Source organism: Ictidomys tridecemlineatus, chromosome 3, assembly GCF_052094955.1.
Source record: "Ictidomys tridecemlineatus isolate mIctTri1 chromosome 3, mIctTri1.hap1, whole genome shotgun sequence".
NCBI lineage: Eukaryota > Metazoa > Chordata > Mammalia > Rodentia > Sciuridae > Ictidomys > Ictidomys tridecemlineatus.
The window spans coordinates 78,258,400-78,283,843 of NC_135479.1; the positions used below are offsets into that span (position 1 = coordinate 78,258,400).

The 25,444-nt window shown below is 36.8% G+C and overlaps 2 protein-coding genes across 5 annotated transcripts in view; one reads left to right on the forward strand and one right to left on the reverse strand.

Annotated features, from left to right (window-relative positions):
• The window catches only part of Col6a6 (collagen type VI alpha 6 chain), a 114,322-nt gene extending 95,753 nt beyond the window's left edge, over window positions 1–18,569 (forward strand). Inside the window, exons 34-36 of the mRNA XM_005326999.4 lie at window positions 1,023–1,694; window positions 3,587–3,680; window positions 13,836–18,569. Of these exons, the coding sequence (XP_005327056.3) occupies window positions 1,023–1,694; window positions 3,587–3,680; window positions 13,836–14,028 (959 nt within the window). The 3' untranslated portion in view covers window positions 14,029–18,569. The remainder of the gene's footprint in view (window positions 1–1,022; window positions 1,695–3,586; window positions 3,681–13,835) is intronic.
• The window catches only part of Pik3r4 (phosphoinositide-3-kinase regulatory subunit 4), a 70,195-nt gene continuing 62,776 nt past the window's right edge, over window positions 18,026–25,444 (reverse strand). For all 4 annotated transcript variants that reach the window (XM_005327000.5, XM_078043294.1, XM_040269802.2 and 1 more), the window contains 5 exons: window positions 22,844–22,975; window positions 20,931–21,031; window positions 19,767–19,855; window positions 19,381–19,489; window positions 18,026–18,566 (listed from right to left, as the gene is read on the reverse strand). In XM_005327000.5, the coding sequence (XP_005327057.2) occupies window positions 18,396–18,566; window positions 19,381–19,489; window positions 19,767–19,855; window positions 20,931–21,031; window positions 22,844–22,975 (602 nt within the window). In that variant the 3' untranslated portion in view covers window positions 18,026–18,395. The remainder of the gene's footprint in view (window positions 18,567–19,380; window positions 19,490–19,766; window positions 19,856–20,930; window positions 21,032–22,843; window positions 22,976–25,444) is intronic.

A 25,444-nucleotide genomic window follows, 5' to 3' on the forward strand; every position in this document is an offset into this window, starting at 1 on the left:
GCAGGGGCACAGCTGGACACACACAGCATGTTTCTTCCCGCAACAAGACCTATCTAGGCACCCCATCCCTTGGGCCAAGGAGCCTCCCCACTACTGTTTCACATGGCCTCATCTCTGATAATAAATCATGACTTCATATGTAGAAACTTCTGGTAATACTGGTGTGTCCTTTGGTAAAAAAAAAAAAATGATTAACTCTTCTGGTCTCAATCTACTCTATAAAATTAGAAGATCAGTTGACTTCCAAGATCCTTCCATTACCAATCTACTTTATTCCTCTGAATAGTTGTTTTGGTTAAATTCAATGAAATTGACTCTTTTCATTACCATGCATTCTTTTGTTAAATGAGATATGCATATTTAGAAAAATGACCTATTTTATGGGAGCCCATCAATAAGCAATATTTATAGTCATCCATTTAACATGCATTACTCTTTTAACAAAAAAGTACTATGGAGACATAAGGATGGGCTGTAGCTTTGTCCTTAAGTACATATGCAGAGATAGGCATGAAGTTGTGAACTCTTATTTAAATTGAAATAAAACACATGGCTTTTTTACTTTAAGCAGATTGTTATTATTATTTTTTTTTTGCATGGTAGAACAATCATAGTGAGAATGGTGATAAGGGCCACTGGTTTTAGCCTTTTAGTATCAACCAAGGACAATCAGAATCTTTCATATTATGCTACTATGTACTCAAGATGCATGGGACAAATTGTCCACTTTAAGCTTTACAAACTCAAGAGAGCCAAGATGAAACTTTTGTTGAAAGCAGCCTAATTTAAAAAAAATTGATAGCATGAGTGAATGAGTCTAAGGCACAGGTGGGTATAAAATCTGTACTTTTTGGAGATAGGTAGAAACTGTGTACTAGGAAATCTTGCTGTTGTTGGTATTCAAGCTGTTGCATAACTATTTTAACATCAAAGACTAGGCTGTTGCCACATGTTAAGATAATTGAGGTGTGATCTTTTTCTATCCACATCTACTTAGTAACCCTAAGTGACTTGGTTTGCAGATGTCTGCAAGCCTGATGCTTCTTGTGACCAAGACAGACCACCCCCTGTACAGTCTTACATGGATGCTGCTTTCCTGCTGGATGGCTCCCGGAATGTGGGACATGCTGAATTTGAAGACATAAGAAGCTTCCTGGGGACCCTGCTAGATCATTTTGAAATCACCCCAGAGCCAGAGACCTCTGTCACTGGAGACCGGGTGGCCCTACTGAGTCATGCCCCCCCTGACTTCCTACCCAACACTCAGAGGAGTCCTGTTAGAACTGAGTTCAACCTTACGACCTATAGCAGTAAGCACCTCATGAAGAGGCACGTGGAACAATCGGTTCAACAGCTAAATGGAGATGCTTTTATTGGTCATGCCTTACGGTGGACTCTGGACAATGTCTTTTTAACCACACCCAATCTGAGAAGAAACAAAGTCATATTTGTGATATCTGCTGGGGAAACCAGTTACTTGGATGGGGAAACCTTAAAGAAAGAGTCCTTGAGAGCCAAATGTCAAGGGTATGCTCTATTTGTGCTTTCCCTTGGCCCTTCATGGAATGACAAGGAACTGGAAGATCTAGCCAGCCACCCTTTGGACCACCACTTGATCCAGCTGGGCCGAATTCAGAAACCTGAGCACAGATATGGTGTGAAGTTTGTGAAGTCCTTTATAAACTCAATCAGGCGTAAGTCATGGAAATTGTTCTTTCCTACATGTTCAGAATATACTTGGAATTCCCCAGTAAAAGGTTGATGGACTAGCATGTACTATTGGAAACCTCTTGTCTATCTTCAAGGGCATTGCAAGGTCAGAAAGGAATTTATGTAATAATGGATGATGGAAGGGAGGCAACCTCTGATTCCTAAGCATTTAATTTTTTGGCTCATCCTTTTTATGCCTCTGGTTCCTATGGCGAAACAATCATAACAAGCAGCTGTTCACACATCTGTCTGCCTGGAGCAGTGCAGTCTGGGGGTGTGAAGTCACAGGCTGGACTCTAGCTACAAAGTGGAGCCCTTGCCATGTAACATTAGCACGCTGCCCTTTGATGGAAACTTTCATCAGTTAAACACACTGAAGGAAACACACCAAAGAAAAATTAGGCAATTCTTGGCTTTGCTTTCACAAGTTCTGAAGGCAAAGTCTGAAGTGTTAGGAGATACCATTTTACCTGTCAGAATGAAAAATACAGGCTTGCAAAACTTTCTTAGCCTTGTTAATGACTTTTTATGATGCCAAGAGTTAGTGTAACTGGTGCCCATAAGAAATAAACATGGGCTGTTATTCCTTGCAATGAGCTTGCCTTGAAAACACATAGTCCGTTTTGAATGCAATAGGGTGGATTAAGAGAAACAATGCCCTGGTATGATTCTGAAGGTTGAAAAGCACTCAGTGCAATTTCTCAATATTTTCAAGGTAAATGGTCTTGTGATCAAAAAATTGATCACATGGGCTAAAGAGCAGCCAGTTCTAGTGTAGCTCAAGCAAGGTCCTGGCTGTATCTCCAACAGACTGGTCAAAGCTGTCAAGACACTGACTGGAGGTCTGAGGAGCCTTGGAGAGGGTCCACGGGGCTCATGTTATATCTTGTGCCATTCAGAGTGTGAATCTAGAACCAGCAGTACCAGCATCACCTGGGAGCTTATTAGAAATGCATATTTTAGACCCTACCACAGATATTCAGAACCGGAACTGCATTTCATCAAATTCCTCAGGTTTTCATATGCACGTTAAGATATGAGAAACAATGGTGTGGGGGCAAATGAGCTCCCAGAATGAAATGTATGTTGATGTATTCTGGAATAGGAAAGAGGAGCTAGAAAAGAATGGGATGAGAGGTCCTTCTGAAGAGGTACACAGTAAGGGTAGCATCCCGGTCCTAGGACATTCAGTCTAGAGCACACAGTCCCTCCTGCAGGAGACAGTGAGGTATCACAGCCCAGTAAAAACCTGCTACTTACAAGGATCCTGCATCATCAGGAAGAGATTTAACTGTGTTTAACAAATGTATTCTATTTAATGCTTTCAGGAAAAAAATACATTTTTCAAGTTTCCAATAAAAATGGTTTTCAAGTTTTTAAATAATATGAGGCCTGCTTTATTGTCATGAAAAAAACTGATATACTTCCAACTGAAATGAGTCACTATGAATTGCCCAAAATAGCACTGTATTATTAGTTTTATAAGTGACATAAAGACCATAAAGGGAATGTCCTTTTCCCTTTGTATTTTGATATTCTGCAGAAACAAATAAATATAAAAATAGTTCATATCAATTAAAGACTAGATCATTAGGAAGGACTCATGATATTTCAGATTTTCGTGGTTAACAATTTGAGCAGACAAGGGCATCTCACTGAAAACTTAGCTGAATTCACCAAAAATTCAGAAGAGATTTTCTAAGCTCAATTTTGGAAATTCCTCAGAGAAATCTGCTTTCATTTCCTAGGACCACCTTAGTTGGTATCTTTCTTGATAGTTATGGAAAACAGTGAAGTGACACTGTGTACAGAACAGCCTGCGGTAATGTTAATAGCCACAAAGAAGGGACTCTTCACAGCCTTTTTTTGTTCCTAGGTGCAATCAACAAATATCCACCAATAAACTTGAAAGCAAAGTGCAACCGTCTCAGCTCTACAGACCCAACACAGCCCCTGTGGCAGTTCCGAAGGTACTGTCTGCTTGGTGTGATTTGATAAATGAATAGGCACTTGCCCCTTTGTCCTCTGTCTTTTCCTGCTCCTCCTCTTCTTCCTCTCTTTACCCCCCCCCATTTTATTTGGATGAAAAATTTATTACTATGATGTTAAAATATAATTCATAGGTTCAAGAGAATTTTTTAAATGATCAGGTTAATCTGAAAAATAACCAAATAGAGATGTTTGGGGGTTTTGGTTGTTTGCTTTTTAATGGAGCCAGGGTTTCATGGTTCCTTAGAAATACCTAATTCTAGGCTGTAACAGGGAAGGTGCAATGGTAGCCTAGGGCAACTTATTGTGCCAGGAAGCAAGAAAATACAAAACAACTAACACCGTCATGTGAAAAGGACAAATAAGTTGTCTTGTAAGGATTCCCATTGTTCTAATCTTGGGTAAAATGAATACCAGAAAGAGCAACGATGGTAATAAATTACAATATGCTGAATTCTTAAAACCCACAAGTCTATATAGGTTTCCAAAGAGGGGTGAAGAAGAGGAGAAAACGCTCTTCTTTATATAAGAATACTGGCATATAAACATGGAGGAAATAGTTGAACTAGAAAAATCACTAGTTGTAACTTACAACGTTAATTATAAATGTAGAAACTGATGGCTCAGGGATGCTAAAACCATTCTATGATAGTTTTTTTTTTTTTTGGAGGGGGGCAAGTATTTTAAAAGGCTAACAGAAGCACTCACAGATGACTTATTAATTACAAGGAGGAAAATGTGTCCTGATATGGTGAGACCTGGCAGGACTCCCTAAAACCGCGATCTGATACTGTGTGCCTCTTGTGGGATCAGTGGGAGGTTCCTGCTGGAAATGTCTGCGAATTTAAGCCTATTGAGAAGGTCACTGGACAACTGCAGAATGTAGAATGTTCTTAAGGATACTTCACCTCGGGCTGGGGATGTGGCTCGAGCGGTAGCGCGCTTGCTTGGCATGCATGAGGCCCGGGTTCGATCCTCAGCACCACATACAAACAAAGATGTTGTGCCCTCCAAAAACTAGAAAATAAATATTAAAATTCTCTCTATATATCTCTAAAAAAAAAGAATGCTTCACCTATACTCTTTGTAGGTTTCATGTCATGAGAAACAGAGGGATATGGATGGGGTACTGTTCTAGAATAAGAGAGAATAAAGAGATGGAATAGTCAAATGCAATTGTATGAACCTTAATTGGATCCCAGATTTTAAAAAAAAGAACTGATATAAATGATATTTGGCTGGCCAAGTATGTAACCCATTGGTAGAGCACTTGCCTAGCATGCACGAGCTCTGGGTTCAATCTAGTACTTCAGGAAAAAAGAAAAAGAAGAGATACATAAATTACATTTGGAGAACTGGAGAAATTTGAGTATGAAGAATATGTTGGGTGATGTTACTGAATTGTGTGGATTTCCTTGGATGTGATAATAGTACGATACTGTTTGGATACTGTTTGTATAAGAGAATGTCTTTGTTCTTGAAACAGGTATGCTTTTCTTTTAATGTTACTGTTATAGCCTACTTTTAGATGTTTTTTCTAAAGGGGAGTAGGATCGTGTGTGTGTACACACATGAACACTAACACAGATATGGATGTACATATGCTCATATATAGTAGCAAGATGGCAGTGGTGGAGAATCTAGGCAAAAAGCATGAAGCAATTTATAGTTTTGCTCTTTCTAAGTTTTGGTGGACTTCACAATTTTGAAAATAAAAAAATAACTTATAGGACTGGGGATGTGGCTCAAGTGGTAGCGTGCTCACCTGGCATGCATGCGGCCGGGGTTCGATCCTTAGCACCACATACAAACACAGATGTTGTATCCGCCAAAAACTAGAAAATAAATATAAAAAATTCTCTCTCTCTCTCTCTCTCTCAAAAAAAGTTTAAAAAATAACTTATAAAACTCAATGGGTGAATATACAGTAAGATACATCTGAAGAGAAACATAATAAACTAGGAAAAAGCTGAAGAAACTTCTTGGACTACAGAGATGATGACTAGAAGAGATTAAGAGAACAGAATGGAAAGGTCTAACCTATCTCTAAATGGAATTCTAGAAGGAAAAAAAAATAAAAATAATAAAGAAAAGACAATATTCAAGGACAAAAAGGAATGATCATTTTTCAGAATGATATGGGTGCACAGATAAAATGAAGACAAGCTATAACAGGTAGCATAAATAAAAAGAAAGCAACAATTAGATTTGGAATAGGGCACTGTCTTGGCAGAATGCCAAGAGAAAGAAAACTTAAAATCAGCCAAAAGAAAGACTAGATCTTCTACAAAGATAATTGGGCGGCAGCTGAATTATTAATAACAGCAACAGTGGAAACCACAAGACTACTGAGTATCTTTAAGGTAGCAGAAGAAAATTTTTGTCAATTTAGAAAAACTGCCTTTCAAAAAAATTTTTGAAAACTAGGAAGAATATTTCAGATTTTAAAAATAAGTCTATCACAAAGAGCTTTACTAAAGGAACCTCTAAAGCATGTACATAGAGGGGGAAAAAATGGCCACAGAAGGAAGAAGTAAGATGCAAGAAGTAATAGTGATAAAATTTGTCCATATTTAGGTAAATCTAGACAAATGTATTTTTATTTACTTATTTTATGGTGCTGGGGATCTAACTCGGAGGTCTCAAGCGTGGTAGGCAAGTGCTCTAGCACTAAGTTAAACCCCCAGGACAACATATGTATTTTTAAATAATAGTAATGTTTAATTTGTGGGTTACCAAAAAGCTGTACTTGTTAACAAACATATGAAAATAAAGCACTTGTCACCTAATGGTTTTAACAGAAGAAAAAGTGGTAACTAAGACTATGAGCATCAAATTAAATATTTTTATTTACTAATTAAGTAGGAAAAAAGACAACAAATAATAAAATGATCTCTATTACCGAAAAAAGAAAAAAAAATGAAGCCTTGATCTTTAAGGAAAGAAAGGTAGTACTAAAAAAAGAAACAATAATTACATAAATCACAGGGAGGTAAACAGATACCAAGGGCTCTAGGTACTTGAACTGATGGTTAGGTTGTTGAAAAATTTTAGACTGTTTTAAAAATGCATTAAAGTTCGTCTATCAAAAATTGTTTTCTTTTTTATAACACAGATTTATTTATTTACATGAGCTCTATTACTATTATTTGGCCTTACAATTCTTAATACAAGAGGGGTTGGAGGGGAAGGGAGGGGGTATGGGGTTAGAAATGATGGTGGAATTCGATGGTCATTATTATTCAAAGTACATGTATGAAGACACAAATTGGGGTGAATATACTTTGTATACAACCAGAGATATGAAAAATTGTGCTCTATATGTGTAATAAAAATTGTAATGTGAAAATAAAATAAAATTAAAATGCATTAAAATTTTTGAGGGCACACATGGAAAAATAGAAAGTAGCTAACTACCAAAAATATAGCAAGGGAAAATGGAATAAAAACAAAGACAAAAGTAAATATTTAAAAATAAAAAGCCAAGGAAGGGAAAAGATTAAGGCAAGAAAGGACAGGTAGAGGGCACAAATGACCATTGGCATGACCAGTGGCAGAACCAAGTCCATTTAAATATATCAGTAATCACAATAAAAATATACACAAACATGCCAGTTACAATCAGTGCTTGATAGACTTGATTTATTTTTATTTTTTTTAAGAGAGAGAGAGAGAGAATTTTTTAATATTTATTTTTTAGTTTTGGTGGACACAACATCTTTGTTTGTATGTGGTGCTGAGGATCGAACCTGGGCCACACGCATGCCAGGCGAGCACGCTACCGCTTGAGCCACATCCCCAGCCCCGATAGACTTGATTTAAAAACAATATCCAGCATGAACTGTTTTCAGAAGACACATCTACAACACAGGGAAATGGAAAGGTTGAAAGTAAAATGATGGGGAAAAAAATTCCAGGCACATGTTTATAAAAGCTGGAATAGCTGTATTAATATCAGATTAAATATACTTCTAAATGAAACCATTGTGTAGTAATTAAAGAGAGTCTGCATGTTGAGCAAAAGGAAGTCTAGCAGAGTAGAGGAAAAAGAACAGGGGAAGGGAGGGAGGACAGAAGGGAAAGGGAGGGAAGAAGAAGGGATGGTGAACCAAGATCCAATTCCATGCATATATGATTATGTCGGGATGAACCCAACTACCATGTTCAATAAGAAGGCTATAGATTTATATAATAATAATGATAATGATAATAATAATAATAATAATAATAGAGTCTACATGATGGAAAAGTGTCTGATTCACAAGGAAGATCCTAAATTTATAAGAGGTTCATATAATAACCTTAAAATACACAAGGTAGAAATTGAAAAAACTATAGTAAGAAACTGCCATTGAACTATCATCAAAATGAATATTTCAAAAGTAAACAGACTTGATAGACATAAATTTGTAAATACATACAAGATTTAAACATATCAAGCTTGATTTTATGAATACATATAGTACCTTTTACAAAAAAAATTAAACATGCATTCAAAGAAACACATGGAACATTAATAAGTGTTGAATGGGGGTGGAATGTTGATGGGTGTTCATTGCACGATTTTTAACTTATAAAGCAAGTGTCAACACATCTCTATGACTTGGTGTCATACAACCCACACAATGCAGTTAACTTAGAAATTAATAACTATTTTAAAGTTGATGCTTTTATACTAAAACCACATTTCTAAATAAATAACAGGACAAAAAAATAATGAAAATTTAAAAGTACTTAGAACTGTGTAATATTCAAAATGCTGTGTCAAAATTTATGGGATACAGTCATGATTTAGGAACATATATAGTTTTAATTCCTATGTTAGAGAAAGTTTTAAAACCCTAAAAGCTAATGATCTAAGCATTGGTCTTAAGATTTCATAGAAAAAAAAAAAACAGAGAAAGGAAAAGAAATAATGTAGTAAACATATTATTGTGTGTAATATAGTAAAAGTAGAACTTAATTTTTAAAATTAAGATATATCAAAAAGGGCAAAAGTTCTATTAAAACTGAATAGCATACATTAGAAATACTGAATAGTATAAATTAGAAATAAGTGAAATCAAGTAGTTTTTGTGATAAGTCATTCTGTACTCACAGCCACAGACCACAACCAAGTGTGCCCCAGGCACCTGGCAAATACCTTAGGCAACATGCCTATTTCTGTTGTGTAGTGTGTAGCGTGTGCACTTCTGTGTGGAGATCAAGCCAGGCAGGCAATCCAGAAGCCCCAGCTCTGGCCTCTCTGAGAGGTGTCTGCCTGCAATCTCTTGCTCACCTCCTGGGGAGAGTTGTCCAGGGGAACTGTCCAGCAGCAAATACTGCCTGAATTCAAGCCTAAAACAAGCCTGTTTGCCTCAATCTAGGAGGAGCAGAGCGCCCCCTGCTGCAGGTGCCTGGCAGCTCAGAAGAGGGAAATGGAGTGAGTGAGGCCACATCTTTACATGGAGGATGTCTTAAAGCTGTATAAAAGCAGGGCTGAGGCAGGTGTGGCAGAGCTACAAGCTGGCTAGTTTTGTGGGCTGTGCACTTGCAAAGGGCCTGGGTGCTTAGTAGGGCCTGAATTTGGGATTTAGTGCTCTCCAGTCACTATTAATGTTATTTTGGAATTTGTGTTTTGTATTGGGGTCCAAATGGACACAATGGCAAATGGCACACAGTGGCAAACGGGGACTTGGAGCCTCAGTCTACTTACCACCCCATTTTCTACTGACTCCTGGCTCCCTGGGTCTGCCCTACCTTCCCCTTCTTGGTGAGGGACCCAGGCACACAAAAGAGTGGGGACCGGGAAGGCAGTGGCCATCTGCTCCAAGTTAGTGATGCCACAATACATTTGTCATTGCTTTCCTCCATATAAGCATTCAGTACATTCCAGGAAGGAGGTGGTGATATTCTTGGGGATCACCCCTCTGCTGAGGGTTAGGACAGACAGCTGAGGGAAGATGAGATGCCTGGCTCAATTTCCAGACCAACTGTCTAGAGGCTGGTGAGAGGAGGAATCTGACAGTTGTCTTCACAGGCCAACTCATAGGGAACTGGACTTTTAAAGGTAAATAAAAATTGTCCACGGCAGGTTGGAGAGACAGAGACAACAGAAGAAAAAAAATATTTTCAGCTTTTCTAAACTAGAGGCTCAAATTTGCATTTTGTATTGAGCTCCAAGTATGATGCAGCCAGCCATGACTGCAAAGGCATATGCCAGAGTCAACCCACACAATTAAAAGGCATTTCTGGAAACCACTCCACCATGCTCTCTGTTTGAAGAGCAATATGACTAGGAAAAGAAGACTCACAGCAATTTTGGACAGGAAGTTTCTAACCCCTTCTCTACAATGCCTTAGATACACAGGAGGCTCAGCTTCTCCTGTGATTCTGAAATGATGAAATGGCTGGGGTATCAAGAATTGAGAAGTAAAATCTGTTCCACGTTTCACGTTGGTGAACTCCCTGATGGTATAATAGACCAGGACTCCCCAGGCCTTCTTTTAAATGACCAAAGACTCTCATAAAAGGTAATGAGTCACCCAGCTGCTTCTGAAACTTGCTGGTTGAGTCATTTAAGAGAAGTGAAGCAGAACTGAACAGAGGATTGTGGGGGACAAAAATGCCTGTTAGGCAAGAGGTCTGGCCGCCCTCCGAATGACCTGCCTAGGAATTGGATCATTCTGTTGTGAGATTTTGAGGAAAATGCACAAGAAGCTGGTTCTTATCAGATGGAAAAGAGTTAACCACAAGCTACCAGGGAGACAGATGGCCAGAGGTTAAGATTGCAGGGTGGCTCTTGAATAAGCACTTAGAACCGGATCAGAGACAATAAGACAGGAAAGCCACCTGTTTATTGCTTTATCCAGTCAGGGAAGCATTTGTGCCAGATTCTAAAGCAGTGACAGGCTAGAGCCAGCGTAAGTGAATTATAAAAATGGACACCGTCACCAATGCCATATGAATAACACATATGTTGCAATTCGGCTTTTCTAAGTATGTTTTATGGACATACAAAACATATATTAAGGTAAAAATAATTTTGGAAGTAGAAGCAATCTTGTCTATATTTTCTACTCCAATGCAGCAAGTCAATTATGTAGCACAGCTCACTCCTGATTATCTGCATAGATGGAGGAATCTGTTTTTCACAGAGAACTGAAATCTATAATTAGTTCCATCCACCTCCCCCCTTTTTATTTAGAATTTGCCACATCTTTCTTTCAATGGCTTTTAGTGGAGCTGAGCACAAGATGCAAAATGAATTAACTATTCATCTTTATTTCTTTGTCTTGACTACCTAATGATGGAATCGCCAATCAGCACAGAATTTTCTGAACAATAGAGAGTAGGAAAAAAAGAGAAATAAAACTGGGAAATAAATGGTATTTATCAAATGCTTAGGAAATGCAAATGCCGACTATAAGACAAGGTATAGAAATTCAAAGGTAGGGTGTTTTAATGTTTGATCCCTTTGAGAATAAAAATATTTGAGAGGGGGAAAATAGCAATGTCATGCTTTGAGGAATTGCAAATTCACAATTTTTTCTTAATAAAGATGGAAGATGATGACAAACATAATTAAATTTTCCATAAAAGGAAAAATAAAAAGGAAAGGTAGGAGGGAGATGGTGGAAAAGAACAAAATAAGATAATCAATCCATGAAAACCATGGCTTATGACACAAGAATGCCTTCCCCATGATCGGTGGTGCCATATTCTGTGTATATAGACAATCATGACTGAGAATTTGAATTCATAACTGAGTCTGGAAATTAATAATACAGTGAAGAATAAAAATGGGAGAGTGTGTGAAGAAGTTGTGTTCACGATAAAATTTAGCCATGGCTGCTATTCTTAAGTTGGATCATCTTAGTACATCTCTGATGACACTGACAGAAGTGAACTGAAATGCACTTTGTGATTTGAGTTTCAGAAGCCAGATACATAGTATCTAGTGCTTGGCAGTTTGGTGGGGGTGTGTCAGGGAACACGAATGGCATGGTTCTGTTATTCTGAGGGTTTCCTTCACCTATAACTCTGTTTATAGATGAGGGAGAGTGCACATTCATATGTTCATGCATATGTAAAAAAGTGAAATGATTTTAGTTCAGATTTGTTATATATTTTCCCACTGTGCTCATTTCCTAAGTATTGATGTTTTGTGAGGTCAGATTTTATAGCTAGTGAAAGCAGAAAGAATGGATCACCGTGAATATTGCCACTGTTCTGATCAACATTTGGAAGTTCTCTTGAATTGTCCCTTGACGACAATTCAGCTAGTAGCTGAAGTTTATCAGCATCAATGAACCTCTCTCTTCTCACGTCACCAGTCTCTCACATTCATTCTCCAAATATTTATGAGGAGCCTGCCATTCTGTAACCATATCCAGGTGCTTTCATAACATTTACTATTTCATTCTCTATTCCAGGTATTTCAATAGTTCTCCATACTGTCCTAAATTAAAACCTAGTTCAGTGAAAGTAACATTGGACTCTTACTTTCAGCAAAGTTGGGATTTGGGGGCATGGTGGCATATGCCTATAATCCCAGCGGCTTGGGAGGCTGAGGCAAGAGGAGCGCGAATTCAAAACCAGCCACAGCTAAAGCAAGGTGCTAAGCAACTCAGAGAGACCCTATCTCTAAATAAAATATAAAAAAAGCTGGGGACGTGGCTTAGTGGTTGAGTGCCCCCAGGTTCAATCCCTGGTACAAAAAAAAAAAAAAAAGGAAAATAAAAAGTTGGGATATAGCCCAGCTCTGTCACTGACCTTCACTTCCATGCACTATAACCAACAGAGCCCCAAGGTAAGGGACTTCAATTGTTGCTCACAAAAACACGCATTATTTTTCATTTCCACTTTATATCTGAAGAAACGAGAATTAGTCTAGTTAAATGATTTGCCCAGACTGCTCAGCTTGTAAGTAGAGGTTCTGGATTACATTTTTTTGACCCATGGCTCTTTCTACTATGTCCCTTAAATTGTTTGTCTGAATGGCTCTTTTCTCGAACTGTACAATACAGTGGCCACTAGTTATATATGGCTATTTAGAGCAATTAAGATTATATGAATTAGAAGCTGGGGTTGTAGCTCAGTGGTAGAGCACTTGCCTCACATGCATGAGGCCCTGGGTTCAATCCTCAGCACCATATAAAAATAAATACAAAAATAAAGATATTGTATCTATCTACAACTGAAAAAATATTTTAAAAAAGATTTTATGAATTAGAAAATTCAGTTCTTCAGTCACACTGTCTCAAGTGTGCAATAGCTATATGTGGCTGGTGACTGCCATACTGGCCAGGGCAGATTATAAGACATTTCTATCTGTGCAGAAAGTTGTATGGTCAGGTTTGAATTTCTAGCTACCACTTGGCCCCTACAATTCTCCAACTACTTTACCTGGAATTCAAGGCATTCTAGAGTCTGACTTCCACTCTCCTCTGTTGTTGGGTTATTCATGACTCCCAATCAGGCTCTTTATGTATCTACCAGACTAGGCTCTCTTTCTCCCACTATAGCTAACAAAGGGCCTTACATAGAGGTGAAAATAAATATTTGGAAGGATAGATGGGTGGACAGGAGGAAGAAACGTAGGGAAGAGAGGAAAGAAGTGTGTGGCATACAGTCATGTTTTCATCAGATGCTTTTTGATGATTTCTGTGAACAGATAAGGTCTCACAAAACTCACTTTCTGTTTGGGTAAAAAGATCATGAATAAGTTTATAAATAAATAAAAATTAAGATAGTGTTATGAAGAAAATAAAAACATGCTGTGCTGGGTGACTGAAAGTGGGGAAGGAACTGGGAAAATGATAAGTGTGGTGGTCTCTGATGAGGGACCATTTGAACCCAAATCTGAAAAATGAGACCCACCATATGAAGGTCTGGGTGGAACATGTTCCATACAGAAGAAATGCTGCTACCAAAATTATACTTTTGCATACTCATACAAGATTTCTCATTTGTCAGCTTGTGATATATGGGCCAGTGTAAATCCCCAGTTTAATAATCTTTTTAAAATTACCCTGGAGGAAGGATGCAATAAGGAAATGAGTACAACAATTAATTTAGGAAAAAAGATTAATATGGAGTCTATTAAAGTTGAAGTGGCATTTATCTTCTACGATGTTCTCTTCCTTGTTGTATAGCTTTGTTCCTGGACCACAGAAAACTGTCCTCAAAGAAGATGCATTACAGCGGACAAAATTCTTCCAAGATAAGAAATATCTTTCAAGAGTAGTGAGAGGTGGTAGAGATGATGCTATTCGGAATTTTCCCAGGAACACATCCCATACTTCTAAAAATGGAAGGAGAATGACAAAACCTACTCCCAAAAGATAAGACATTCAAGAAAGTGCTCAAATAATTTAGCATGGTAAGACTTGGACTTAAATAATAACTAAATCTACTCCAGAACTCTGGCAACTTTTATTTGGATATCTGCCTACCAGAAATCCCTTCTGGTGGGATGAACAAGCCACAGGTTGTAGATTATCAGGTAACTTGACTCCCCATACTCACTGGTATTAAGATATATCTTACCATTTATTTGACCATTCCTGACAATTCTAGCACTCTAAGACTGGTATGTTTAACAACTGTTATCATTAGAAAAAGGAAGAATGAAAGAAGTACTTTGGAAAATGTAATGGAGATATACTTTAAAGGTAAATTTTACATAGTGTATGTGTGTGTACATGAGCCAATGCTAATACTTTTGATTGCAGATTTCTCGGTCCATTTACTGCAAACCAAGCCTTCTTTCTTAATTCAGCACTGTTTAATGCTCATCTATTTAACCAAAGTTTTTTAACGTTTGGTGCAACTTGAATAACATTTACCCAGAGACTGATGCTGTTTGTATATCATATTTTTGGATATTTGACCTTTCGTTATTTTTCCACTTAAAACACATCCTATTTCTGTGTGGAATGATTACTACTCAAATGGGTTTATACTAGAAGTTTGTCTTTCATCTTCTGCAGTTGCTTGTTTGGACTGGTGAGAAACAGAGGGGAATTTTCTCTAGCTCTAAATCCTCCTAAACCCACTGAGGAACTCATTAATTCTCCTAGAACATAAATTATTGCTTTTCAGCTGGGTGCTCTATCTTCATTATAAAACTTCCTGCTAAGCCATTTTGATGGATTTCCAGTCTTTCTTCCTTGTTTATGGTCACTTATTAATTTTCATTAATCCTTGTATGCTTTAGAGAAGAAGGGTAAAGACAACTGGTTATGGGTAAGGTTCTGAGTTACTTCTGGTACTTATTGAGTCAATAATGAACAGCACCAAAACAGGATTGGCAACACTCTGAAAAGAGCTTTAAATAGATATTGAGTTTGAAAAAGGTAAGAAAATCTTTAAAACTTCAATCTAAAAATCTATATCGGTTGAAGAAATCTAAGAGATCAGAGTAAATCAAAGCAGGAAAACATCTTCAAAGTGCCTGGTCTCTAGTATCATTCTCTGATGACTTTGTTTCCTTATCCCCATTCAATTTCATCTCTTATGATGAAATTTTCAACAACTAAACACCCAAGTAGCACTGTTTATTTAGACTCAATATTCAGACCTTACCTCAGTCTAAGAGCTGGTTCCACAGCTGGTAGCAATGACCCTGCTAGGCAGAATATCACTGTTTTTAGTAAGGGAGGGAAACTGCACAGATATGAGATAACTGACACCAAGACCAGCAGGGTCCATTCAGATTTTCTTTTCTATACCTCTTTTATAATGCCTGACCTGAAACGAAAAGCCATCTGTAGTATTTTTTGAAGCACTTCTGCCATCTCTACTCAGGCAACTCTACGGAGATAGCTCCCACATCTTCAGAGGAGCAAGAAGTCCAAGGAGTTAAATGTCGCACTAATACTCAGGTAACAGAGAAGAATAAAACACATCAGGTTTCTTCGTCCATCCTAAATGGTGCTTTGGAGTTCAGGAAAAATTTTTTTCCAGTACCGGAAATTGATGAATAATATTTAAGAGGCATTTTAATAACAGGAACTTTTCTAATTAAGTTTGGATTAAGTACAAACACCTTTCTTCTGTTTATTATTGGAAATACTTTGGAAATGTATTTTTTTTCCTGTGTTCGTAAGTAAAGTACACCAAACAAATATTTTCTTGTGATTGAGATTGTTTTTAGCATTTTGGGTCATATTTTTAATCATTAATAGGTGAGGAATCAGAAGTATTCTACAAAAAGAAGTTCCTTTTTAATAACTCCTAATCTTGGCATTTCCATGATTTACCTTTCTCCTAAAGTGAAAAACAGCAAAAATTAAGTGCATGTTAATAAAGTGCTGTTGTGGTGCATCTTGGCTTAGAAATGCAAATTGATTTTAAGGGACCAGCCTCCCATTATCTCTGCACTGAGCTGTGAGTCAAACTTGATTTAAAAACCACAGCAACAACAAAGGGAGATCAGTAGAGGAAAGGGACTAAAGGGTGGGTGGTTGGGAGGGAGGGAAGAAGTGCTGGAGAGTGATATAGGCCAAATTCCATTGTTAAATTATGTATTGTGTGCATGTATGAACATCTAACAATAAATCCCATCAGTCTGTACAACTATAATGCATCAATTAAAAAAAAAAAGTGGGGAAAGAAATAGAGGTCAAAAAGGTATGTCAAGGGTAGGGAGGGGAATGAGAATAGGAAAGACAGTAGAATGACTCAGACACAACTTTCCCATGTTCACATATGACTACACCACAGTGAATCTGCACATCATATTCAACCACAAGAATGGGATCCTAATTAGAATAAGTTATACTCCATGTATGTATAAGATGTCAAAATACATTCTACTGTCATGTATGTCTGAAAATAATTTTAAAAAGGGATATAATTGAACATGCTATGGATTATAATACTTAGTAATAATTCAACCAAATTTTTTTAAAAATAGCATTATTTGGGGAATTGAGGAGAGAAGAATGACAATGGGAAAAAAAGATCATATTCCTGTCAGCCCATTCACTGTTTTCTCAGCATTTCCCACATTTATTAGTCTAATGGCTTACCTAATAGCTTCTGGCCTAAAGCCTCTTATCCATGTGAAATTCATGTATCAAAAAATTTTCCCCAACCTGTGAAGACTCTAAATCTGACTTAAAACCTAGAAACCCTGTAAATATGGTCTTACAAAATTTTTTGTTTTAGTTGTCAATGGATCTTTAGCTTTTATTTATTTATTTATATGCAGTGCTGAGGATTGAACCCAGGGCCTCACACATGCCTGGCAGGTACTCTACACTGAGCCATAACCCCAGCCCCCCCCCCAGTAAATATGGTCTTAACAGACTTAAAGGGAAACTGAGGCAACACACCACGACAATGCCAATACTAAGGATACAGACTACTACCCCAGTAAACTAGAGATACCGTCAGAGTTAATCACTCCTGACTTTTTTCAAGTGACTGGCATTTCCCAACAATTCTGTTGTTATCTGTTTAAAAACTAAGTTATTGAATTGAAAAGCTAGTTATATATGCATTGTAAACTGTTACATACTAAAGCTGGATTATATAATTAGAGAAATATAGCTGGGTGTGGTAGCACATGCCTAAAATCTCAGCTACTTGGGAGGCTAAGGCAGGAGGGTCATGAGTTTGAGGCCAGCCTGGGCAAGAGGAAGACCATGTCTCAAAATAACAATGATAATGATTACAGAAAAATAGAAAATTGTTTAGTGTATTTCTTAACAAGTAGTGTTTTGCAGCAGACTTAGAATCTACTGAATGTTTTTATACTCATGTATCTAAAACTCAAATATTTTGAACACCATTAACCATTCTGTAAATAGATAAGAATAAAATGTGGAAAATTAGGTTTGCATACAAACTGTAACCCATTACCTTTAAGGGTTTTATCTTAGTGGGAAAGGCCTTTTGAAAATACAAATTTCTGGCATGTTTTTCACTTGATCTTTTTTTTTGTCAAGGCATTTAATAAATAATCTTCGCTGGATAATGCAAGCTGGTAGACCAAGCTACAGAATTTATGGTAGAGCTTATAAAAAATAATGATCATGGCCAAGAAGACCCAATTTCTCCAGAGCTAATACATCAGAAATTAATTTTACAGTGTTAAATACCTAATAAGGCAGACTGTAAAACAAAGGAAGAAAGATCAGAGAGCAGAGAATAATACAGTTCTGAGTGTCCAAAGATTTGGACCCAAGGCCTAGTTCTGTCTCTGTTTCCTTGTGACGCAAAGTTCATTTATTCAGTTCAGAATAAGTGCTGTTAGAGAGATTTCCCTTGCTTATAATTACTACTTAAAACACCACCCAAAAAACAAACCAAAAATTATTGGGATACTTGAGTAAAGTTTAGTTTGAATAGCATTTTTTAATAGCAAAAATGTGTTTATAATAGCTTACAACCATCTTTTTCAATACAAAATAAACATCATATTCATCTTTGCATTTTACATTTCTCATCTCTATGACATATACAACAAAAAGTCTAAGACACTGTTGTCTGGCTAACTCTTGAAGAAAGGTGCACAAGTAAACTAGCCATGTCAACTTTGTTAACCACCTTGGGTGTGATTTGTTTAGTTTTGAAATAATAACATAGGCATGATTTTAAAAATTAAGCAAATGAATTTGTTCTCGCTTCTGTTTTCTAGAAATACATTTTCTTTTGAATAACTGTACATTTAAAACTTTATTACAATTCACATGAATCAGTAGACTTTATTTCCACACCTTCACAATCCCATCTCGAGAGGCAGTCACAATGAAGCCCTGTGTGGTCTGGAAAGTGGCAACATCCGTGATAATGTCATGATGTCCCACAGGCAGAGACTCTGGGCCCCTTCGAGGGGTGTCATCACTTGGTCCTACTTTCTGCTTATTCTGAATTTCCTGTTTAATAGTCAGAAATCAAGGAGAGAGCCAGAGTTAAATCCACACCACCTTCTGCCTCTTATCAGAATTCTTTCTAGGATAAGTTGTTGATTTGAAGTTAACACCTCATGTAAGGTAGTCACACTCTCACACTGAACAAAAAGAGCAAAAGGAAAGAGTCCAAAATGACATGCTGGGTTTCCAGCCACTGGAGTGCATGAGTAGCCATGTACAAATATGGAACACTTACAATGGCCAATAGTCTGGGCCTATTAATTTTTATTAACATCAAATGTAAAGAAGGGAAAGAGTATAAATTGGGAGAAGTAAAAATGACCAAAATATAGAAATAAATATATATCTAATGTTCTAGCATTTCTACAGCTCCTCATTTTTTGTCATGAAGGAAGTGCTTACCTGGCCAAGGCACTTTCAGATAAATCACATTTGAAATTTCTAAGCAAAGGACACAAGTTTTAGAGTCCTAACAGTGAGATTTGAGTTTACTACTAGGTTGTTTACTACCTGTGTCTCAGAAAAATTTCTTAACTTCAATGTCCCTAAATTTGTCTTTTGTAAAAGTAAATAATAAGAGTACTTGTTATGTTTCTCAGACCTTAACTTTGTAAAGTGTCTACTTTTCATTTTGAGCTATATATTTATATGTGGTTTATGCTTATTATACCTTAATAAATTAATTTATAAAAATACAAAAAATCCAAGAGAAAATAAATCATATTTCTTATATTTAAAAAAGTTATTGCCAGACTTGACCAAACCCAATTTTGTGTCTACAAAAGTTAAAAAGAAAGAAAAATAAAAAGTAACATACCTGAACAACCTCAGTGCCTTCTATTATTTTCCTGTAATAGGACACAGATGGGGAACTAGTACTTCCTGCCACAATATAGGACCTTTCTGGGTAAGCCAAGTCCCAAAACCTAGGGAAGAGGAAATAAATAGGGAAAATCTTCATGAGATAATAGGAAGAACTAATACTCATTGGCTTACATTCATCAATGCATTGTTTATACTGTGATTAGAAAAAGATTTTTCTAGAATCAATAATATAACATTAATTATAATAGAGTACTAATTGTTGCCCTTGTAATGTGCTGACAATTTAAAACATTAAATTGTCACCAGTATCTATAATAACACCTTTAATAAACCAATGTACTCATCTGTCTCTTTAAGAATTTTTTTGAGATACTATACCTTATTTTCATGTCTGAGCCAGCTGTTAGCAGGATAGGATTTCCATCAGCAGGACTGCAGTAGATACCATGGACACTATGAGGAGAAGGCTTAAAAGAAGCAAAGATGGCGTGTCAAATAAAAGACATCAGTGCCTTCCACTAATGGAATACTATTTCTAGAGGCAAGTTAACTGCTGATAGTTCTATAGTCACTTGGTTACCAGAGGATATGAGAAATGAGTTATATAAGTTAAATCTACTTTTTTTGGACTTTGAAGTATAGTTGCTTTGTATTGTTCTGAACAGAGAGGTGCAGCCTGTTCAGTTTTCTAAAATTTTCTCTTTAGGACCATCTTGAGCAAGACCGCAGTTAAAGGGAAAAAAAATCTTTCCTACAGGGCGGGAAAGGACTAAGGATGGAACTCAGTTGGCAAAGTATGTACCTAGCACATGGGAGGCTCTGGGTCTGATCCCCAGCACCACCAAAAAAATAAAATAAAATAAAAATCCTACCTTTTGCCCCAATGAAGTACCCTGGCAACATGATTGTGACTATTAAAAACAAAAGTACAGATGTTTCTTGATTTATGTGAGGGTTATGTCCAAATAAACTCATTGTAAGTTGAAAATACAGTTAATACACCTATCTTCAAGTATTAGTTATTTACCATTGTGATCTGACCAGGAGCTATGGCTCACTGCCCAGCATCACAAGAGTGTATTGGACTACATACCTATTGGACCAATAAAAGATCAAAATTTCAAATATGGTTTCTAATGAATGTCTATCACTTCTACACTACCACTATAAAGTAAAAAAATCATTTGGTCAAACCATGGTTAAGTCAGGATCCTCATATGTAAGATGGTCATATTCCATTTTTTCATAACCTAAACTTGAATCCAGGATTTGCCTAATTAATCCAGGTCTACACTGTAGTTCTAAAGAGATACTACAAACTTTATATAATTAGCAACCAAAACATTCAGTAAAGCAGACACAAGCAAGTTTAAGGAATTAGAAAATATGCATGCAGCAATGGCCACATGATACTTGATGTTATTAAAAACTCAAATTTTAATCATAACCCCAAAGCCCAATAGATCCCTTGTTTGCTAAAATATCTGAAAGTGCTTAGGATGTGAGCAATAATATCCTTTACAGTTAGAACTGGAGACAAACCTGTGATTCAGAAAGTGGTGGTGCACTGCTGGCCCAGAGAGTAAATCTTCTGTCACCAGTCTCCATGTCCCACATGGATACTTCATTGTTCCCCTGAACAGCTAAGAGAGACAAAGGCCAGAACTGTTAGACCAGAAGGATCTCACACTCAGAGCTTTCACATCGTGGTAGGTAGAGCAATTTTTTCCCAACCTATAAGAAATACTGACTAACACTTTTAAATAACAACATGAACCCATCACCATATTGGGTGGGTGTAGTTAACAAGTTTATAATAGCCTAACAATAAATATTTACTGGTCTCCAACCTGGTGAAAAGAATTATAGGGCAGAAAGACAAATCACATAGAGATCCAGCTCTCAAGAAACCTATGTTTTTTTGTTTAAGTTTGTGAGTTTCTCCAGAAGTGGAGAAAAAAAAGGATATATGGAAAACAAGAAGACAATGGCAAAGAAACAAGTAAGAAAGTGTAAGCTCCACCCGAATTTAAAAAATCACATCTGGTGGGTGAGAATCCAGGTCCCATCATGGACAGAATATTTTAATAGGGACTAAAAAGGCAGATATACTACTTTAGCAAGAAAGAACTAAATGGGAGGGGGGAATCCGTGGGCTATTTTGGAGAAAGATGAATAAAGAGAAACATGAGTTATAACTGGAGCATATCTGTGACAGATCACAAAAATTGGAAACTCTAAGGCCTAAGAGAGAAATTATCCCTTAGGATTGTGATGCAGGGGGACTGACAATATACCAGGCTTCATTTGCTTATAGCAATAGAGCAATGAACCAAGATGATTTTTCTGGTTTTGAATATGAAAGAAGGAGACATTAGCTAAAGGAGTACAGCAACAGAAGTGGGAAACTGCAAAGAAACAGAAGAGCCTCCAGAGGGAATATGGTCCTGCTGCTAACATGATTTTGGCCCACAAAACCCACTTCAGATTTCTGGTTTCCAGAATTGTTATGAAATAAAACTGTGTTATGTCAAGCCACAAAGTTTGTGGTAACTTGGTATAGCAGTCACAGAAAACTAACATATGCCCATAAGGAGCCCCGAGGGAATAGAGATCAGTTATCCCAACCTGGTTGTTTCCCTCACCTCCAAATAACTGTTCCTCTCAAGATGGTTTTCTCTATCCAATTTCTTTCCAAATTCCAGTAACTATACCTTCCACTCATGCTTTCTACCGCTACTCTGCTATTATTAATCTTGTATCACTGCAATATCTTATGACAGTCCTATATCCACATCTTTGTAACAGTTTCTTTGAAAATAAATCCTTATAATTTTCCTACCATTGGTATGCCATTAGTTTCTCATTGGAACTCTGACTGATAAAAAGGTTAGACAGTGGTTATGAGGGCTGATCTCTCCTTATGGTCCACAGAGCCTTTTGGACCACACTGGCTATTACTTGCAATGAAAAGCCACTGGGAGTTATTGAGCAGAAAAAAAAAAAACCTTAAGAGACATAGTCAGAAGCAGGGAATTAAGAGGATATTGCAAAGAAAGGACAGAGATTATGGTGATTTGAACTAACGAGCCAATAATGTAGTAGTAAGAAGTGGTCAAATTCTGGATATATTTTAAGACAGAATTTGTAGAATAGCTGATGCACTAGAGGTGGAATGAGAAAAAGAAGAGTTAGTATCCATAATCCTAGCAACTCAGGAGGCTGAGGTAAGAGATTACAAGCTTGAGGCCACTCTCAGCAACTCAGCAATAACCTAAGAAGACACCAGACTTCTGCCTGAGCACCCAGTAGAGATTCCATTTATGGACAGAACATCACAGGAAAAGCAGTTCTTTATATATAAATCAAAACACTAAAAATGTATCTTAGCAACAGGATATAACACATTTTCCAAGAAAACCCCCCAATACACAAAAGCTGGCCCTTCATCTTACCTGCTATCACCCAAGACTGATACAAAGGGTGCATTGAAAGGCGCCTGATTCGAGCTCTGGAAGGATGACAGTGACTGGAAATTGGCAACTGGAACCTCATGTCCCAACAAGCCATGGTACCACTACTTGTACCTTAAAGAAAAAGAAGCATAAAAAGATTACCATCTAATGATCAAAGCACACTAGGGGGGTATTTGTACAAAGTATTAGTTTTATGTCAATGTATTTTAAAATTGCCTTCATCCCTTAGAAAAGGGTTTCATTCTCATGTAGCTGTCTTCCCAGTTTCAAACAGTACCTATAGTTGTTAAATAACAGACATAAAGTGCTTGTCATAATGTTGTAGAGTACTGTCTAATGAATGTAAATTTAAAATGAGTAATTCATTAATTACTGACACTGTTATTAATTGCCAAAGGTATTCACAAAACTAGAGAAAATATAAACTGAATTGGTAAGTCAAAATGTTCAGACTACCTTCAATAATGGTGTAATAGGGGATTTTATCCAATGATCACTTTGGAATCCAAAGTTGGTAGTAGCTCTGCAGCGGTCATCAGATTTCAATCATTTTCATGTGCCCTTTTCTCTAAAACATCCTGGAGATGAATATGGATATCCAATCACAGCAGAAACTGGGGTGAAGTCTTTGCATCTACCCATAGCAACTTAAACTCTGGTCATGAAAGCAAATTCTTATATTGGTTTCCAATCCCAGCAGGAATGGGATGGAAGGGGTGGTAGTTACACAAAGACAGCTTGCATGTCAAACTGACCCACTCCAAGACAATGACTCAAATAGTACAGGAAACATAAGCTTCCCCCTAAAAGCTGATCAGGGAGCCTAAGAGGCATCACTACCATTTGCTAACTTGCTAGTATATAATATCTAATTTTCCAGACCTAATATTACATCTTCCTGTACCTGCACAGTTTACTGAGACAGAAGGCAAAAATAATGCATTCTACATAAACTACATAAAAAGAAGGGCTGAGATTGTGTGTGGCTCAGTGGTAGAGCACTTGCCTAGCATGTGTGAGGCACTGGGCTTGATTCTCAGCACCACATATAAATAAATGAATAAAATAAAGGTCCATCAACATCTAAAAAAAACCCAAGTAATACAAAAAAGGGCAGATATGTAATTGTTGCAAACATAGATTAGGGAATTAAGAAACCTAAATTCAGACACAGAAGATTGTTAATTCTTCTGAATAAGAGAGAAAGAGTAAGATGTGACAGCTTCCTAAGGGTCAGGTTCAAAGTACTATGGGGGCAAGGAGATGACACTTAAAACAGGAAAAGGGAAGAAAATGTAGATATAAGATGTTCAAAGTTTCATAGAAGGAATAAGCTTTAGAGATCTATTGCATAGATTGGTATGCAATAGTAACAATAGTAACAATAGTGCATTGTGTGTTTCAAAAATTGCTAAAAGTAGTACATTTTAGATGTTTTCACCACAAGCAATAAGTACGTGAAGTGACTGATCTGTTAATTACCTGATTTAATCATTCTACAATATGAAGATACATGGAAACATCACATTGTACCCCATAAATATATACCATGATTATTTGTTAATTAAAAATCAAAAATTTTAAAACCAGCAATACCATTCTTGGGTATGTACTTATAATAAATGGACATCTATGTCCTTACAAAAACCTATTTATAAATGTTTACTCAGAACTAAATAAAAGCAAGAAACAACAACAATCTATTAACTGCAGAATGTGATGGATACATAAATTATCAATAGACTACAATGTCACTCAACAATAAATAAGACTTCTCATACATTCAATCACATGGAAAAGTCTAAAAAAAGTATGCTTAGCAAAAAAAGAGACACAAATTATATGATTCTATTTTTATGACATTCTGGGAAATGCAAAATTATGGAGACAGAAATGAGATGAGTGGTTTTATTAGCGGCTGGGAGGAGGGCACTGAATGTAAAGGAGTATGAGGAAATTTTTCAAGAAGTGATGAAAATGTTTGTATCCCATTTGTGGTATATATATTTTTGGTACATTGTATATATTTTTATATTATATATTTTTCAGAACTCATTAAATTAAACATTTTCAAAAACCAACAACAATAAAAACAGAAGAAAGAAGCAAGCAAGATCACATGGTAGGGGCTGGGGATATAGCTCAGTTGGTAGAGTGCTTGCCTTGCATGCACAAGGCCATGGGTTCAATCCTTAGCACCAAAAAAAAAGAGAGAGAGAGATCACCACATGGTGTATCTTCAACCTTTGGGGAAAAGAGGCTTGGAAGATAATAACGTGAGAAACCATTGCTGGCTCTTCCCCTGCACCAGACACTGATATAAGCTTTTAGCTCATTAAATCCTCAAAGCAGCCTTTGAAAGCATTAATCCCATTTGAAGATGAAGATTCTGAGACTTGAGTTGAACAGCTTGTCTGAGGTTACTGTGTAATTGAGGTTACACAATTTTAACTGTGTCTGCAGGAACTCAAATTCTATTTTTTTTAAAGTCAAGCCTGGTGATTTCCTGTCAGAGTAAGAGAATGCCAGAAAATTTAATCACTATAATGATTATAAAGATACTAATTTAAGATCGAGAAG